We start from the raw sequence: 19,030 nt of genomic DNA on the forward strand, positions 1-19,030 counted from the left end.
TGTATTCTCAGGCATCACCCAGCATGTGTCTGTTGTGTATGGTATACAGGTCACGTTAGCTCCTTGTATCATCGTTTACTCTGGGAGGGGCCCTGTTGAGGGTCCACTATCGTCACGAGGCTGGGTGTGGTGACACATCCTTTCTCTCCGCCCCGAGGTGTTTGTGTAGCCTAAATAACGCGGGAGTGTTTGTGTGTGGGACCCCTCCGGCTTGATCACTCACACACTTAATTCATAATAAATCCCATCACTCCTTCACTGTGTGCCTTATCATTCATTAAACATGTTTAAAACACTATAAAACACATTTAAATCCTCTACGTTACGTTACAATCAGCTGGTGATAAAAGTGAAAGCACATTGCACGATGCAAAATAGGATGGCGTGCGCGTTCGCGGAGCTACTGCGCTGCGGCAGTTGCCAGGGGAGATAGGAGGGGAGGGGTTTTGATTGGCTGAAGTGGGCCTTGTTGCCTTGACGACGGCGAGGGGTTTGGTAGCGTTGCCGTGCGCTGTCTGATCTGCGCGCTGCGTGTATGGAGGAAGCAGCTGCTGATCTGATCTCTGACATTGTGTGAGACAGACATCTGAATAAACTGCGTACAGACGTGTCTTTAAACATACCGCAACGAGGCACGCCGTGCATGATTGTAAGTATTTGCTGCTTTTCTTTTAATTTGTCTGTAGGTATGTTGTGTTTGGGTGGATACGGGTTGTGTTTCGAACAAGCGAAAAAGTAAATGTGGTCAAGTGACTTTGCTTAGAGCAGCCAGCATGGCAGAACAAGCGACAGCATGTGGCCAGCTAGCTAATGTTAACGTTACTTCTCTCTGCTATCCGGGCTCATTTATAGCGATAAAGCATGTGTATCGTTTGGTATATGAAGCTAGAACAATATTCTAGATAGTTAAAATGTTATGCTAACACTAGCCGTAGATTTACCTTCACTCACCCACCGAGCTACTGCTAACGCTACTTTGCCTCACGGACCGGTTGTTCTGGTTGAGCTAACGTTGTTAACAGTTACAGCTAGTATAGTATACCGACTATTTTTAAAGCTGAACAACATGTAACTAACCGGAGATAAGTCACTTTGTAACGAGTCCCGTGTGTTTTGTAGTGTTGTGCAATAGTCCACGTCATTCCCTGTAACTTTGTATTCCTCATTGTGTTACTGGCTGCTGCTTGTTAGTGTAGTCTTGGGTCCGTGGTGAGTAATGCCACAGTCTACCTAGCATTAGCTACAAAGCATATTAGTTTCCTAACAGCACTTCACTTTTCACTCGCTTCGATTCTTTGTCATTTAAAATCTTTGGTTTTCACCTATTTTCTCAAGTTGTGGGTTTGAAAGTTAAAAGCGCTATACCATGTTTGTATTGTTTTTTATCTTAGACTCATATCCTCTCTTAATATATTTTGATAACTGAATATTTCATGGTATATTACGACTGCACCAGAGGTTGCGAAGCTACACTGGCTAGCTAAGCACATGATGTAATGGATTATCACAAGATTGTCCCAGATACAGAGTGCTCTACAAACAATGTCAGAGTGTAGGAAAAATATCTCTGTTTAATCCAGAGGGATATATGTTGTTGTTGAAAAGGTCTTCAAATACTTTATGTTATTCAACGTGTCCTGTGTTGTCTGCCCTTGTGGCCCCTCTTCCTGCTGCCTGTCAGTGTTGTATTTACTGGACCTCATTTAAAATTCATTTTGTGCTCTGAGGTTTCTGTGTGTATTTGGAAAAGGTGTTCGGGAAATATATTTCCCTTTGTTAGGTTGTGACATTAATGTAGACTGACGTAGCTTTCTTCGTACTTGACAGTTGTTAAAGCCCTAGTGATAAATAGAAGACAAAGGCAACAGGAGCTTAAGGGACAAACGTGCAAAAAATAAACAGATGTTGTCAATCTGCCATTATTTTACTGGCAGAATCTCCTCCATGGTCATGTTGTAGGTCAAACCATCTGTTGTCGTCTTTGCTGTTGTTTGTAGTTTCAGCATGTATCAACTCCTGTACACGTTTGTACGTACAGACGCCTCTAGAGGGTCAGGACTGTTGCCTCCCAGAATAGATGAGGGTCTGCTAACTTTACTGACATTCATTTCTATTAATAAGACTCGTCGTAACCCAGGGATGTGGCTATTGCTGAAGTGAAATGGCTTTAATTACTACAGGGATCTAACGTATTGTCAGTAGAGTTGAAATACCTTTAATATTGTACCTTCATAAGGTCATTTAAATTGCTAGAATATTCCTTTAAGACGTTGTAGTTACCAAAGATACTGTAATGTAGTATTACTCCAAAGTTTGAAGTCCCTTTCTTTAAGGTAAAATGGGAGCCAGAATATTTGAATATTCTGTTCATTTGTAGTGGGTCTGCTCACAGTTTTCTATGGCTGAAAGACTTGGAAATCATATGCCACATATGATAACTAAACCTGAATTAGACTTTTCTTTCTTAACGTAATGTACATTTTTTCCAAAAATAACCTTACAATAACATAAGGTACTTCAATGTTACAAATGTTGAATAAACCAATACTATAGAAGACATACTGTAATCAAATTGATCTCAAACCTCTTCATGAATGCCATGCTTTATTTAACAATTTGGTAAACACATTGGTGTCACTTATCTGATAATTCGCTCCATTGTACTGTACAAATGCCAGAACAGGAAGATGTTCCTCTGAGGATGTTTGATAACAATGAACCAGTATGACAAAAGAAACCACCTCGTCATAACATTTATGTGAAGTGAATTGTTAATGTACAGAGTACATTTCAGGTCCAATGGCGCTTTGTTGTCTTGCTTAGCGATGACAACATACTAAATATGATATATAAAACACCTTATACGGAATTTGAATTATATTACATTGTTGCTGGCATCAGTTACACTCATCTAAGCAATAATCTGCACTTCAAAATGGTGGTGTTGCCATGTAATCAGTCTTATCACAGAATTGTGTACTCTGACCCAGGAGTAAATGAAAGGTTGCGTCCTCTAAAATCCACCATGTTCTCTGTAGGTATACCAGTGGTTTTAAATTCATTACCAAAGCGGACCTATGTGGCTGAAACTTAGGGGATTTCTTAACACAGTCTAAAGCAGGTTTCTCATGGATTGGCTCAGCAGAAAAGCTCACCGCTTTATAACCTACTGTTCTGTGAACACCCTGTAATTACAGTCATTTGTGACTTTGATTTTGCCGACTGTTTTAAATCGTTGTAATGGTAGAGGTTGAATAATTTGATGATTGGCAGAAAAAGGATGGTCATTGTTCACTTTAAGTAACTCTATTCCTATAATTATGTTGTTGTGTGAATATTGTGTTTTAACACATTCAAAATGAAAACATGATTTAAAAATGATTAACTGCATATGTTGTGAAGGAATTAAACAAAACAACCTAGCTGTTTTATTGTAAGCATTGTATGTTTTTGTATACATCAGCCACAACAAGTCTGCATAGGCTTTTTATGAAGAATGTGTTGTCCCTCAACCTCCCATTCCTAGGACCAGTGGTTAAATTGAACAGCCATTTACCTTTCTGAGTTCAGTCACAAATCGGAGAGCTCCAGCTCTTGACTGCTGATGTTGGCCCGTCTGGCTTGTGGAGTTTACAGCTTCATGCAGTTTAATGGCGGTTGGCTTGAATAATTAAAGTTCACATGTGTGTTTCATCACCTGCTCACACCCCCTGTGTGTTTTTGAAGGAGGGACAGCCCCAGAAGTGTGTGGTCTCAGGTCTGACATTCTGCTCATCAAACATGGGTGGTAACTCTGAATTTGAAATGCAAATGTAAACACACATCTACAATTAGTTCTGATGTTTCACATCAGTAAGAGATCTGGGCACATCTGAATTACATCTATTTGTATCCCTTATGCTTCCTGTTTAACGGCTTACTATTTCACAAACTAAAGTCAACGTATTGTCGGTAATGTCATGACAGCAACAAAAGCAGTACCAGTTGCAATCTGGTTCTGCAAGTCTAAAATTACAAAGTGTGAGTATTTTGAGTTTCTCCCTCAGTTTTTCCTCCATACGCCTGCCTCTGTGTGTGTGTATTTGCAGAAGTTGCGAATAATTTGATGATTGGCAGAAAAAGGATGGTCATTGTTCACTTTAAGTAACTCTATTCCTATAATTATGTTGTTGTGTGAATATTGTGTTTTAACACATTCAAAATGAAAACATGATTTAAAAAAGATTAACTGCATATGTTGTGAAGGAATTACAACATATGCAGAGTGTGTATTCCTGTTGTGGCGCTCCTCCGTCTACTCCAGTTATTGTTTTACATCTCTTGATTGGTCGCAGTGGTTATGAACAGACTCTATAGTGAACTACACCCCCCTCTAACCCCCCGTCTCATTTGTGACGGGGTGGAATCAAGACACAACCCATTAGGGCCAGAGTCATTGAACGCAACACTAATGTGGACGTTGCCTTGATTGAGAGAAAGGAAGAAGCAAGCAAGGCTGTGTCATGTGTCACAATGGCTCTTTGTCTCATCACCCCTGGCTGAATTAATGGGATTTATTTAATTGATAGGAATATCACAACAACACAGGCCAAACAGCTTGTGTGCTATTTATTAGGACCTTCGAGGATGTAAGGAGCTGAATGAGCAATATATTTCTTACTTTACCAAAATGTTGTAACCAATGCCAACCAAGAGAATACAGTATCATGAAGCCCTGGTAAAAAGCTGGTTAGGTGTTTGGCCAAAGTGACATTTAAAAATAAATGTGAAGCTTCATACCGTTTTCTTTGTTTGAGAGTTTCACACTGGGTTCTCAACTTCAAACAGCTCAATCTATGAAAAGGCGAGCGCTACAGTTTACTAGAGCATGTCTAGAGCTTTGGTTTCTTTAAGTCTTAACATTGTCATCAGATCACCATGGTGAGTTTGTTTAAATAAGTAATTTGAACATTTTACTTTTATACATTTTACATCATTTATGGCAAATACATTTAATAGATGCACACTGTAGTTGTTTCGTATGATGATTTGCTACTAATTTGCTACAGGCTCTGTGTTTTGTGGTGAAGCACTGCATATTGAAACTTTCTCACACTAAGAGTTGTTACAGCTGTAATGTGAGCTGAAGAAACCTTCAGAAAAAATCTTGTTCCTTATCTACATGTTCATCTTTTGCACTTTAGTTGATTCACTCACGCCCAAAGCATCTGTAAATATTGTCTTTCTTTAGGAGCAAGGTACTTCCAGCAATACTAATACTGTCCTATGGGTATTTGTGAGAGCCCCGTGTCCACACTGTATTTGACATTTGAAGGATTCCATTAGTTTGCTATGATTCACAAATATTGTTGTACTTTTGGCCATATAGTGCTTTCTGGGTTTCTTGTACACAAAATTGAATTTGAAACAAATACTGGAAATTACATGGAAAGTAATCTCACACACAGCACATTCCTGGGAGGACTAAACTTCAATAGAGATGTATACAAACTTTACAAAATAAACCCTTAAATTATTTATTTGAAGGATTTAAAGCATGGACTGGCCATTAGTGCTTCTTTAGCTTTCAAAGGTATGAGGTTAGCTCCTGCTAACTGGTGGTGAGTGTTTGTTCACTGAACTTAGAGCCACATGACCCAAGAGATAAGGTTTCAGTGTTGGCTGGGGGCTGGCGTGTACTTTTGAAGGCCTCACCTCTGTTGACAGTCAAAGTGCAGTCCTGTGAGTTTGAGTCTGAAATCACTGTGTGAAGGGATGGTCTCTGATTAACACCACCATAACCATCAATTGTTTTGTTTGCTTGTTTTCCCCCCAACCTTTAAGTGATTGCGTCAGTCAATACATTAAGTTGGACTTGGGTGTTTGTTAGCAGTCTATAAGCAACATGCTGCTGGAGTTCATAGACCGCCAAAGTAAACCCTGCTGTTTCAGCTACCTCTCGCTGCTCGAGTTCACTGTTTTGGTGTAGAGCGGCCCTGACTGTCTCTGTGTGAAGTCTGAATTTGTTTTCTAAAAAATGAACTTCCTCAACAGGCAGGAGGTGTTTCCTTCCCTCCCGGTCCTCTGTTTTGAAACTGTGAGGTGAATACTGAGCACTTCTCAAACATGACTGGAGCAAAAACAACTGCTCCTTTGTATGGGCTGAGTGTAGGGGCCAATTGTAATGCTTTGTGCAAGCTTTTTCATTAGCCTTCACCTTCAGGCACCGAGTAGATCCTTTTTAATCCATTGAGTAGTTTGATTTGGGAATGTATCGTTTAGACGTGCTTTAGCAGTAGCCTGATTAGCCTTCACATTAACGGATGCTTTATTTGTTATTGCATAATTTGACCCTCCCTTTAAAAAAAGACTACCACTCTCCAACAGCTTCTGTGTCTCTCTCTGTAGCTCTACCTCTCTCACTCTCCCTAACTCTCCAGCTCTAACTCACCCCCCCTTTGTCTCATTCACATTTTCAGAGCTCCAGCCAGACTGGGTAGTCACCTAAATATCAGTTTCAAATAACAGCCCTTGCCATGGGGCGTTGCGACACACCTTTGTGTATCTACCACAGAGGTGTAACTGGTTTGTGTCAACTGTTTTTTTTTTTCTTGTTAAGAGGGTGTGGCGTGATTACGTTGGTGCATGAACTCACGACAGTACCCTAGCTGTGTAGTTTTGTTATTTACATTAAAGTAATACGTTGTAAGTAATACAAAAAAAAAAATGGGCTTCTTGATTGATGGAAACGGGGGTAAAGTATGTCCTAATGGCTCATAGTCAGTAGTGCCATGACATCCAGGTTGGCTGTGGCCTTTCCCACTGCTCTTTGTCAGACAGGTTTGTGTTGAGCAGCGGCAGACTGCTGGTCTCAGCATTTTCCGCCTGTATTGATCTCCCCACATTAGCTCTCTCTTCATGCACAGACATGTGCACAATTGCTTCCCTTACAACATTGGCTGCCGTGGCAACTGAGTCCTGATCGTGAGATTCGCTCCCAGAAAACATCTCAAACTAGTACCTCTTCATTTGGACGGCGCTATCATCTCCCTTACATTCCCCGTACATATTTGACACACCAGTGGCTTGATTTGCCACTTACAGCTATCTCCATATGTCTTTGTGTATTTTTGAATAGGCTAAGTGCTTAACAGGATAAAAGAGCAGTTTGAAAGGGGGGGGGAAATGTGCCTTGGCACCTGCTGTTAGAGCCTGGCTGTTTGCACATGAATATGATGAGGCTGGCGGTGCGCGGGGCTATTTTAACTTGCAGATGAGCCACCAGGTCAGCACCGTTGCAGCTTTGGTGTATTTTCAAGGATTCTGCAGTCAACAGGCCAGCCCGGCTTATTAGCTCCCTCTCCCCTCTCCACACTAGTGTCCCATTATTCATCGCATTCCCAGCCGCCTCCCTTTGATGCCTTTTTCATAAGAGCAATGATAACTGCGATCATGGCAACAGCGGTGGTAATTGACCAGCTGCAGTCACACTGGAACACTTCCTGTACGGCTGGATGCAAGGCAGCTTTCTCACTCGCCACCCGGCCTCTGTTGATATTCAAATGATGGTTTTTTTTCTGGAGGAGATACTCAAAAGAAGATGAGCGCTCTCTGGCACCCAAGGGCCCAGCTGAGAGGTCATGGCTGTGAGGATAGACGGAGGTGAAGCTCTCTGGTGCTTTAAGGTGAATCAGCGACCTGACACTCAACCCAGGTGGTGGCTTCTCCGTCATGATGTTCACAGGCTCGTGGCCGTTTGAAGAAGAAAGGCAAAACTGCGTAAAGTGTTTACAGTTGACTCTGGCTCCAGAAAACAATTGAACCACTCCTTAATTTGAATTATGATGCAGTCACAGCTTTTCTTCGCCACACCTGTGTTGGCTTGTTTTTGATGTGACCTTTACTGTTTGTCGTCAGCATGCATTGGGTAACAGTTGCGGATATAGACTTGACTCTAAAAGAACAGTCTAAAGTAGGGCTTGCTAGAACAACCATCCTTGTCAGATGGAATCAGCACTCATCTTTTCTTTCTCTCTGGCATCAAGACAAAACATATAAACAGTTTGTAAGATCTTTCTTACCTTGCCTTAAAAAACAATTTTCAAAAGCACTGGATATTTGGCCTGTGCACACCGATAGCCCAATTATGAAATTATTTTTGGAATGATAAATAATATTTTCCTCCAAAAACTGCCAATGTCTGTCTGCACTGTTCCCTTTTCTATTTGTAAATGTCTTCAGAGTAGCAACTCGTCGTGTCGACATATCTTTCTGTGTTTTGGTCTCTTGAGCAGAGATTGTCTTTTTACACAAATGGGCAGTTCTCTCGCTGCCTGACATATCTGATTGCTCCACTTTGCTGAGAGCTGTGATTCATCCTAGACGGAGGATAACTTACATAGCCTTCCTCATACCACTGAGTGTCAGCTGGCTCACTCCCTCCTCTCAGTCTTTTGGTCTTTATTATACACTTTCTGTCTTGTATAAATGATTTCATTCTTGGATTGTCCCTTCCTATGTTCACTCTGCCTGTCCCTTTGCCCTAGGACTGCAAAGCTCTGTGACTTTCATCCTTTTTGTTAGGGATCAAAATCGCATAAGTACATTTGGCTCACAAGGAAATGTCAATCATGACACATTAAGAGACATACAATAGAGGATTGACAGGAAGAAAAGAGGTCACAATGTGACTTATAGAGCAGACAGGATGTACTATGACAGAAAAGTAAACAAATATACTTTAAAGACTGAATGAATCACAACCCTAGAATTCGAATTCACTCTGAACCAAAATATGATTACTGTGCTATATGTTTACCCCCTCATTGAGTGGTCATTTAGTAAATGCCTCCTCCTTCCCACTCATGTTCTCCTGACCGTGTGTGTGAACACTCCCGCTCCTGTCTCACCCACTGCGCAAACACTCTCGAGTTTGACCTAATTCCTACCTTATCACTGAAATGAAAAGAAATGCCTGTCCACTCCTGCTCTCTGTGCGCCTTTACCTCACCACCGTCCCAGACCCCCCCTCCCAGATCTGGTGTCCATCCACTGGGTGTATCGGTAGTTTTCTGTACAGGGTGGCTGATCATGGGTTGTCTGTGCCAGAGCCAGCCAGCATGGGTTATTATTTCCTTATTGTATCCATATATCTTGTTTGTGGGATGTCTGCTCTTAATTGAAGGGATGGCATGGTTGTCATGGTGACACAAGGACATAAAGCCTGTTGTGAGATGAGCCAAAGAGTGATCTCTTTGTGCTTTTTGGCCTCATGAACCAGCCAAGCTTGAATTTAATGGGTTAACAGGTTTATTGGAAGATAATCTATCTATACTTATTCACTTATTAAAGTGGTCTTAGACTTTGACATATATTTTTTTATTTGCCTGTAATAAAAATCAAAGCTCAATATTGGGTTTAACTGAACACTCCGACAGTGTCATTGCTGAACAATTCCTTCTCTGAGCCCATGTTAAAAAATCATCATTGTCTTATTAATAAGGGTACTTGTGTGGGATTGGTTAATGATACAGGGCTTATGGCAATATTGAATTTCCTTGTGCTGTTAAATGTCCATCAACTCCTGGGCTTGTAGCCTCTTTACACTACTTAATCTGGCATGTGACAAATTGAGGCTTGATCCTGACTGAATGCAGATCAGCCTATAAGAGCAATCCACTCTGTAAGATGGAGGCCTTCCACTCATTCCTGCAGTCGCTGGATGCTCTCATGCTCATTTACACATAACTAGCAGCTGGGTCCTGTCCGCTACGAGGTGGGCGTCGAGTAGTGGAGCCTTAAGTCGCTGGAGTTGCTTGAGAGCACCTCCTCGAAGGTCCTCGGCTGGAGTCAAGAGGAGGGTGTGCTGAGAGCCTCTTGGTCCTCGCCAGGCGTGGAGGAGAGGGACGAGGAGAGGGCCAGGATGTGAAATAGAGGCAGACAGGCGCAGCCACAGGGGGGGGGTGCCCCCAGGGAAGACTTAGGAAAACAAGGTCAACGCTTGGAAGAGTACATCATTCCATGGTGTCGCATCCAGTTATTTCACGCTGCCAACTTTGTTATGAAATCAGTTCACCATGAAAAACTGTGGTTTCTATCTACATTTAACGTTAACAACCTCTTCTCTTCTTTCCTTTCAGACCTCTTTGATTTAATGGGTCCAATCATTGGGATGTCACCAGATAAGAAAACGGAAATTCCGGGTATGCAAGAGGAGCGGACGGGGCTCAGAGGCGTATGTGGTGTGGGAACACTGCCCGAGGCGGAGTGTGCGTCCAGTCCGCTGGCCACCAACGTCGATCGAACTGGGGGTACAGAGGATGAGGAGCTCACCAACCTCAACTGGCTGCACGAGAACCTGCTGCAGAACTTCGCTCTGGGGGGGCCTGAAGCTCAGCCCAGCGGCAGTCCCCTCTTTGACATAGAGGGAGACTACGGGCCCAACCAGGGGCCCTCGTCTTCCTCCTCATCTTCGTCACACGGCAGAGGCAGGGAGCGAGACTCGTTGAAGTCCAAGCCCCCGTTCTCGTTTTCTCTCCTCATCTACATGGCCATCGAGCAGTCTCCCAGCAAATCTTTACCAGTTAAAGAAATCTACGGATGGATTCTCGAGCACTTCCCTTATTTCTCCAACGCTCCCACTGGCTGGAAGAACTCAGTTCGTCACAACTTGTCCCTGAACAAATGCTTCCGCAAGGTCGAGAGGAGTTTGGGAAAGGTAGGTCATTACCCTGTCTGCTAACTTTCATGCACTTCACACAGATTTCCACTTAGAAAACTGATCAAATTAGGCCCCTCCAAAACAGTTTTCAAAGCAGTGTTTGATGATGTAATATTAAAATGTCTGAATGCCAAAATGTGTCCACTTTGCTGAACAAGGTTCTGTGGGTAAACAGTGCATTTCAGTGTGAAGCTGCAGCATGTGAGTGTCCAGGACTGTAACTCAGCCAAAGGGACCTCTGACTCTTCTGCGATAACGCTGGAATATAGTCAAGGTCGTATATACAGTACTCCTCCTGAGGAAATGCAAACACAGCACACCACGATAGGACTTTATCTTCCAAACAGTTTCAACCAGAGAGAGGCTTCCCACAGTAAGAAACCTCAATATCTCTCTGCGACAAGGAAGCAAACGTGACCTGCAGTGAGAGATGAGTTTGTAAGAAGAATCTGTCAGCTTGGTCATGTCACTCGTGCTCATTTGCGTTTGTGTTCCTGTGTAGAAAGAAAAAAAAAAAAGCAGAAAAAGTGAACCTTCTCACATGCACATGTCTGTGACAAAAGGAAAAACACATCCTGCCTATCCTGCACAACATGCCTTGTGAACAGAATGTGAGATGAGTGAAACATTAGCTGTGAAATGTACATTTACTTCCCTCATGGTTGCGATTATCATGTAGGTTAACAAACCTTGAGTTGAAAAATGTGGTGAGGAACAAAAAAGGGACAGAGGTAGCTGCTCTTTGAAAACATTATACACACTTTAAAGTCCCTAATAGTTGCATATCTTATGTACTTCTGAATAATACAAGATAAGTAACACTAAAAATGTAAGCTCGTAAAGTACATTTTGGGTGTTATTTTTATTAGGGGCTAAAAAAAATCACAAGGTCTGTTAATCTCCTTCATCAGTACTGTTGGAGTGTAGTTTGATCAGAATGAATTGAAGTGGCTTGGTAACATAAGCAAACAACACCAAAGCTGTCGTCACATATTCATGCAAATGTTGCTCAAGCTCTTTACTTAACCTTTACTCTAGTTTGCATTTGTTTTCGCGACGGGAAGAATTTCCAAGACCATAGCCAGGCTTTTTTAGACGCAACCTTGTTTGCACGTGACTGTACAGATACAGGGAGCGACACGACAGCGGCCATATTGAGCTCCAGTATGAGTTCAGACTTGTGTCCGGTAGAGCCCGCGGTGCCGAGGCTGTGCCTGGCTAAGACTTCATATTTTCCCACCGCGGGAGGCGATGGTGGTTAGCGCTCAGCGAGCAGCAACATGGTGAGGCGCAGGCGGCTCAGCATGCAGGTGCTCAGCGTGAGCCATTCGTCTGCTGAGAGACCAGTTTCACATGACACTGGCTGGTGGTTTCCGTTGCCATGGAGACATTTCCTTCTTCCTGCATCAGGGCTGGTTGGTAATCTGAGTCAAGGTTATTCTCCTCCCTCCCTCGCTCTATTCTCCTCCCAGACTGGGCCATCAGATAAAGTGACAGTTAACACACTCCCGCACACATCGCTCACATTCATTCCTCACACACAGCGGATATTTCATCCCTTTGTTCAGGCTGTTAAGGAATTTCTAGTTATGCTTTGGCTTTTTCAACTGCTTTGTTTATGATGTAGCGCTCCTATAAGAACCCTTTCAGTAACCTTTTAGCTGTTTATCAGTGCATTTGAAATGAAATCTGACACCTCATTATGCTGCTTTCAATGCTGTCTACAGTAGCACTCTGTATTGCCACCTGAGAATCTTCTGGAATGTTGTGAATGTGAGCATGTAGACAAAACATACTCTACATCTTCTTGATGGATACAAATAGGTTTTCCAGTATCTACATTTGCTCAAATCTAATTTCTACGGATTAACAGTTGATAGTGTGATACGGTGCAAAGTAGTGAGCGTTACTCTCTTAAGGGGAAACGTTATTGTTTTGCAAGTTAAGAATAAGGGGAAGGAAATGCAGTCAACTTGTTTGTTCAAAGATACATTGTTTTGGTGAGAGATACTGTATAAATAAACTTTTGTTTGTTTACAAGAAAACTTTTGTTTAAATATAACCAGAGACGAATCATGAATTCTAGACAAAGCTATGGCTGTTCTGTCACAGAGCTGTGTAATGTTCAGGTATCTGGACTACTCCTTTCCATGAAGGAACATCTAGATTTACAGTAAATACAAATTCTTCTCGCAGTTTTCCGCTACACTTTTCTTACTTTGTAACCTGGGTTAGAAGATTGAATGTCCCTGCTTTGTTTTACAGGCCAATGGGAAAGGTTCTCTCTGGTGTGTTGACCCCGAGTACCGCCCCAACCTGATCCAAGCCCTTAAGAAGCAGCACTTCCCTGCCGCACATGCCTTCTGCACACCACCCGCCTCCCCACCCAGGTAAACTTTCATCACTCTCTGGAATGTGTGGATTATGAGTTTGAATGATACTGCAGCTGTGTCTCAATGAAATCAGTGTTACGGTTTACATTTCTCAACATTTCCTTTGAAATATTTGCAGTGCCTCCTCACCCCCTCGCCATCTCTTTCTACAAGGCTGCTCATTCAAAGGTGAGACGGACGCACACATACCTATTTTTAAGTCTTGATATTTGCATCAAACGCAGATTTGTATAAACCAGTTCAGTTTGTTTTAGCTTGTGTTTGTGCAGTATTTTGATTATGTTGCCTGTTCACATTTCAGCCCCAGAACATTCAGCATCACTGTGCTTGTATCCTCAACTCTTGGTTTGATTTGTTGCTTTCGAGTCATTGATGCCTCATGTAGAGCTTAATGTTGAGAGCTCCCAGTCAGTGTATCAGTCTCCTCTCTCCCCCACCCCTCTGCCTCTTGGATTTGTAACCTTGACGACAGGCAGAGGTTCGGTTGGTGCACTTAGTCTCACTGTAATCATTAATAATTTAGACCCCCAGAAGTGAGCTACGAGGCTTTTAGACGCTTTGTCAGGTCTGAAAAAGATCGGATGCGATATCAGTGGCTTCAATTCATCCTCTGGTTTGTTACTCTGAACCTTCTGCTTATCCAATCCATTCAGTACAGGTTATTGGGTCACTACGACTTTAGACTATGACTATTGAAGGCAGCCAGTCCTAGCAGAGATGCCATGCTTTCACACCTCAGGACTGACCATCATGCATGTTCTCTCCTCTTCCAGAATCTGACATTGATGCTGCCACTGCCATGATGCTCTTAAACTCTGCCCCCGGGCACCACGTTGACCCATGTAAGAGAATCCACAAGCTTCCATACTTTCACCAACTCTTCAAACTCTTTGTCTTCTACCCCCCGACATACCACCCTGTCATTGCTTACGTCTTCTTTTATTTTGTGTGCTTTAACTTGTGATGTGTATATGTTCTTATGACATTTTGTTGACAATGTGCAAGAAATGGTTCAAGGTTAATACTGAAAAACTTCAGCCATCAGCCGGTTAGCTTAGCTTAGCACAAAGTCTGGAATTGGGGGAAATGGTTGACCCGGCTCGTTCCAAAGACGACAAAATCCACCTACCAGAATCTTTAATGCGGGTATGAGGGTATTTCCTAAAATTATGAACTATACCTTTTTTTAATAAATTATTGATTCAAAAGAAGAAGAAATAATGCAAGTATCGCACTGACTTTAGGCAGTATTAGCAGTTTTTAGTTCAGAATATTTATATGGTAAATAGTCAAATGTGTATTGTGTTATAAGTTCTGTTTTTATTTTTTTTATCAAACTTACTTGCTGTTGTCACTCAGATAATACATTGAGGCCTGCGACTAACCATTATTTTCATTGTCAATTTATCTGTTAATTATTTTTGCAATTAACCTAGTGATTTACTGATAAGTAAAGACACCAGAAAACATTATATTTAATAAGCTGATTATTTGATGATCAAATTAGTGGCTGGTTGATTAAAAATGTAACAATTAGTTGGTTATTCAATTAATATTCATCGCAGCTTAATTGTATATTAGATAAGGATCATTTTAGTATAATTGGGTTTAGCTAATATCTGTACTTTCCCCATCAGTGGTCTGATTTAGCATGCGTACAACAAGGTATTTTTAAATCAGACACGTCTCACTTCTGCTTTTCTACTTGTAAACAAGGTGTGCTAAAGTTAAAGTATGTGGTTCACTCTTCTTCTTTAAAAAAACAAACAAAACTGGTTTACTGTAAAGTTACATTAGGATTTACTGATCATCAGTCGCATGCTTTCTAAGCCAACTCAATCGAGACACTTAGCTTAGAGTCTGCACAATTAGTTTTACATGCAATATTTAGAGCGTTTCTCACACCGTAACAAGCCTGTAAAAATATCCCTTCGCATGTGAGTGCATACATAACACTCGATCCATCTCCTGCTCTCCTCAGGCAATTCTGACGGCCCCCTGGACCTGTCCCGGCCCGACTCGGTCCTGGTGAGCAGTGACCCAAAGCAGGACCACAACTACAGCAGCGTGGCCCTGCAGCGCTGCTCCTCCCGCTCCTCCTCCTCGTCTCTCTCCTCCCTGGACGAAGGAGGCTGCGACCGCAGACAGTCGCACCGTGCAGGCAGCGAGGGCTTCCACAGCGACGAGGACTCCGACCTCTGGGATGAGAGGGGCGTCCACCAAACCTCGAGACGTCCGCCGGCCATCAAGTGGCCCGTCGGGAAGAGGGCGCGGCGCGAGGTAAAGCCGGAGCTGGACGAGGAGCTGAAGGAGGCCGCTGGCTCCTTGCTGCACCTCGCCGGTATACGCAGCTGTGCGGAGGGATCCAAACGCACTGTCAAGAGCACAAAACTTAACAGGAAATGAAGATTATTTTTGCCCCCCCACCCCCCCCCCCCCCCCCCATTAGACTCCGGACCCTGTGAACCCTAATCTCTGACCCCTGATCGTGTGTCCCAGTGTGCCTCCTTCTCCTTATCTGATCGTTCATTGGCCATTTTGAGCCTTTCTTTTTGTTCGGGAATATCCCTGTCCAACAAAACAAATGGCAATAGTATCGTTCACACAGGAGAACAAAGCCATATAGAGACTTTTGTAACTCGGGGGGTGACTGCTGGGGTTGGTATTCGGGCTGTGGAGAACCATCAAGAAACCTATCCAAAGTGACCTGCCTGCTTCTGTTGGATTAGAAGATTGTGATTCAAGACTTTTTCTCGGAATGACAAAGCGAGAAAAGCTGAAGGTTTTATAACTCAAGGCGTTTGCATGCTTCCTCCTCAAACCTGTATCCTCTTCCAAGTGAATCTATTTATGAAGCGAATGAGTGCATGTTTGTAACAGACAAAACCTAACCTCCTGGTGTTATCAGCTTCTCCTTTTTGTGCTAAAGAAAAAAAAAAATGCCACTGTTTTTTGAAAGGAATCCTCTTGTAAGAGAGATGCAATAATTAATCCACAACCTTAACTTTAATGACTTAATTTCATGGTGGCATTTTTTCCGAGTTGAGTATGCTAGTTAAACTTTACAATTTAAGCGAATGAATGGAGTAGTACTATAATCTTGTTATGCGATAAACTTATTACACACGAGCTCTAGCTCTATTTCAGGATAAGCAAGATGTGGAAATAGTATTACTCTGCCACTGCCAAATTTTGTTGCAAAGTTAGCTATACTACTTCGCTCAGTTTTGTGCGGCCATTACAGTGCTATACAAATGTTTTTTTTTCTCACAAATCCGCTGCTCATCCTGTCAATCTACTTTCATTCATCAGTGTGTTTTTGACATTTTGTGCAGACATATATTCACATGTTTAGTGACGGCCTATGCAAAGTGAACACCTGCCACATGTTGCCAGATGTTCACTGTGTGTTCATAGGTTATCCTCCATAGATTCATTTTTTTGTGTTTGTTTATCATAGTGCATGTCGACTTCAGCCTAATTCTGAGATGATGATCACGACAGAAATCTCTGTAAAGACAGATCTCCTTGCTACTGCTGTATTGTAGGGCTGCTTGGCACTCTGCTTGCTTCTGGTCCGTTTTGAATGCAGAGCTGGTTAACAGGCTGTGACTGGAGCAGACAGTAAATTAATACAGCTCTATTTGGGTTTGCCTTTTCCTTACTTTTTTGAACCATGTACTTTTGAAAATAACAATTATACAGCTAATCTGTTGGCTGGTCTTGATGCCAAGTTAATTCACAACTTGAGGGGGGGTGTTTTGTGGAGAAGGGGACAGTTGCAGCCACAGAGAACTGGACGTTGTGTGTGCAGTCACTCGCAGGCGAGATGTTGAAGACCTGTGCTGCTCTCAAGTTGTGCCCTCAGTTCTGTCTGGCCACTGGTATTTGGCCCTGGCTCTTCCTCCTAGAACAAAATAAGGAAGTGCACGCTCTCTTCTCTAGCTGTGAAATGGAGTGTTTATTGTCAGTTGATTGCATGCAGTTCACTGAGGGGAAGTTGCTTGTGTAAAGGCCAACATTCTCATTAGAGCTTTTAAAAAAGGCTGCGTACAATACAAGGTAGCATGGAAGCTCACAAGGGCAACTAAACTAACATTTTATTATTTCCTCACACAGTCCTAGATCTCATCGTCACAGGAACTCTTGATATAGTATGCATGGTCGGTGCCAAACATTTTCTTGTGCCACTAATGTAAAATTGCAGAGGGCCATGGTCACTATGTTCCACTGCTGCCACGCTGTAGTTATGATTAGGAGTAACACAATGCCCTAGTTTTGTGAATCATCCGAACAGGAAGTGGGAGAGGACTCTGGTCAGTACAGGGACTTAACCAATCTTTTGGTTTATTTTTGTCGCTTTAGAGTGGGAACTGTTCTTTGCAGAGTAAGCAACGGTTCTCAGAAGTAAAACTTGCATACACTGGTCTTGTTAGCTGTGAAAAAAGAACAAATGATTGTTCATTAATCATAACCTTATTTATGACATTAATTTATGGGATTATTGAATGCATACTCTATCAAACACTGGTCATTTGAAACAAGTGACTAGGCACATTTATTTTTCCTCCTGTGAACTCCTTAATAAGTATTTTATTTCTCCTTGTTTTATTTTACAGCAATACACTTTTTTTCTATCACTATGTTATAGTGATTAAGTATTTTGCCGATGTCTATTGTCTTTAGAGCGGGTGTTCTTTTTCTTTTCTTCGATTTAACCATGACTGCCAGGTTTTCTTGATGTTTTGTTTTGCTTTTTGTTAGGCTGGATAGTTTATTAACATTGATCCTGAAACCTTTTGTTGCCAAAATGGATGTACAGCCGGGGTATAAAATTCAAAATGGACACATTCCCCCATGTACTGTAGAAGTTCTTTGAAGATGATTGAATCCTTTTCACATTTGTCTCATGTTTATATATTGATATTATGACTAAGTAGTCACAAATTGAAGATACATTAGCTCTCGTTTTCATCTCGGATTAGAATCTGACTGCCACTCATAACTCATGCTTCCAGGTATTGTTATGGGATGTTGAAATGTTTAGAATATCATTGGATCAGACTCACTCAGTCCCCAGGCTGCTGCTGTGCAGTTTCAGACTTACGTTTAAGTATAGTGACAACTGCAGAGAAATTATGGAGCGACTTGTAGAGGAAAAGTTCACTCATTCTTTCTGTAGCACTTGCAAAAGAAACGTTATGTTGGTCTTAATTTGACATATGGAAACATTTTGGGCTTTAAATCCCCCAACTAAAAATCCAATTGCTTCATTGCTTGAGAGCTGTTAATTAAATTAAATATTGATTATGTGAATCTAAAAAATTCTGTTGCAGTTCCCGAGGGTATGATGAACATTTTGTTAACAAAGCTGCCAACCCAGTATCAGTTTGTGTCAGTTGTCTGCCATGTCTATTGGACTGACACACATTTTGGTTTTTGTATGCTAACCTCTGTTGATAAAATGTTTATAAGATTTATTTTCGCCAAAGATATGCAATTGCATTATATATGGTATTACAAAAATATTAATAAAAACCTGTTCTTGTTACCACTGTGAGCATTGTTTTATTGAGCAGCATTTTATCACCTCAAATAAGACTTGACACATTTCTTTTACCCTCCAAACTCCTCCACAACACAAGAATGCCATCACTTTACATTAGCAGCCTACAGTTTTAAACGTTTGATCAACATTGCCACCTGCTGTGAAGGCCACAAGATCAAAATTCTTGCTAATAATAGTCTATTCTTTAGAATAGCTACCTCTCAGTGTGGCTGGTTTCTCAGTTTTCACATAACCATGTTACAGCCGGCAAATATTTCCCACCAAGAGCAGCCGTTCAGAGCTGTTTTGACTTCAGAAGCTGTGCTCAGCACTACGTGTGGCGGCTCCACACTTTTCCTCTTTTTGTTTTGAAATGCTCAATCGTGGCAG

General features: G+C 42.0%; 1 protein-coding gene across 1 annotated transcript; it reads left to right on the plus strand.

Moving 5' to 3' along the window:
- The first annotated feature begins 422 nt into the window (after nt 1-422).
- On the plus strand, nt 423-18,643 carry foxn2a (forkhead box N2a). The gene is made up of 6 exons (XM_034152179.1): nt 423-649; nt 10,119-10,696; nt 12,965-13,089; nt 13,211-13,260; nt 13,866-13,934; nt 15,074-18,643. The coding sequence occupies exons 2-6, from the start codon at nt 10,133-10,135 to the stop codon at nt 15,496-15,498; spliced, it is 1,233 nt and encodes a 410-aa protein (XP_034008070.1). The 5' UTR covers nt 423-649; nt 10,119-10,132; the 3' UTR covers nt 15,499-18,643.
- Nucleotides 18,644-19,030: the final 387 nt, after the last annotated feature.

Source organism: Trematomus bernacchii, unplaced genomic scaffold (genome assembly GCF_902827165.1).
Source record: "Trematomus bernacchii unplaced genomic scaffold, fTreBer1.1, whole genome shotgun sequence".
NCBI lineage: Eukaryota > Metazoa > Chordata > Actinopteri > Perciformes > Nototheniidae > Trematomus > Trematomus bernacchii.

What these genes read in the sequence shown, in the direction of transcription:
- foxn2a (XM_034152179.1), top strand. Translation starts at nt 10,133, where the DNA reads ATGGGTCCAATCATTGGGATGTCACCAGATAAGAAAACGGAAATTCCG. An exon ending in ACAAGGCTGCTCATTCAAAG is followed by an intron (nt 13,261 to 13,865) that starts GTGAGACGGACG and finishes CTCCTCTTCCAG; the next exon opens with AATCTGACATTGATGCTGCC. An exon ending in CGGGCACCACGTTGACCCAT is followed by an intron (nt 13,935 to 15,073) that starts GTAAGAGAATCC and finishes TGCTCTCCTCAG; the next exon opens with GCAATTCTGACGGCCCCCTG.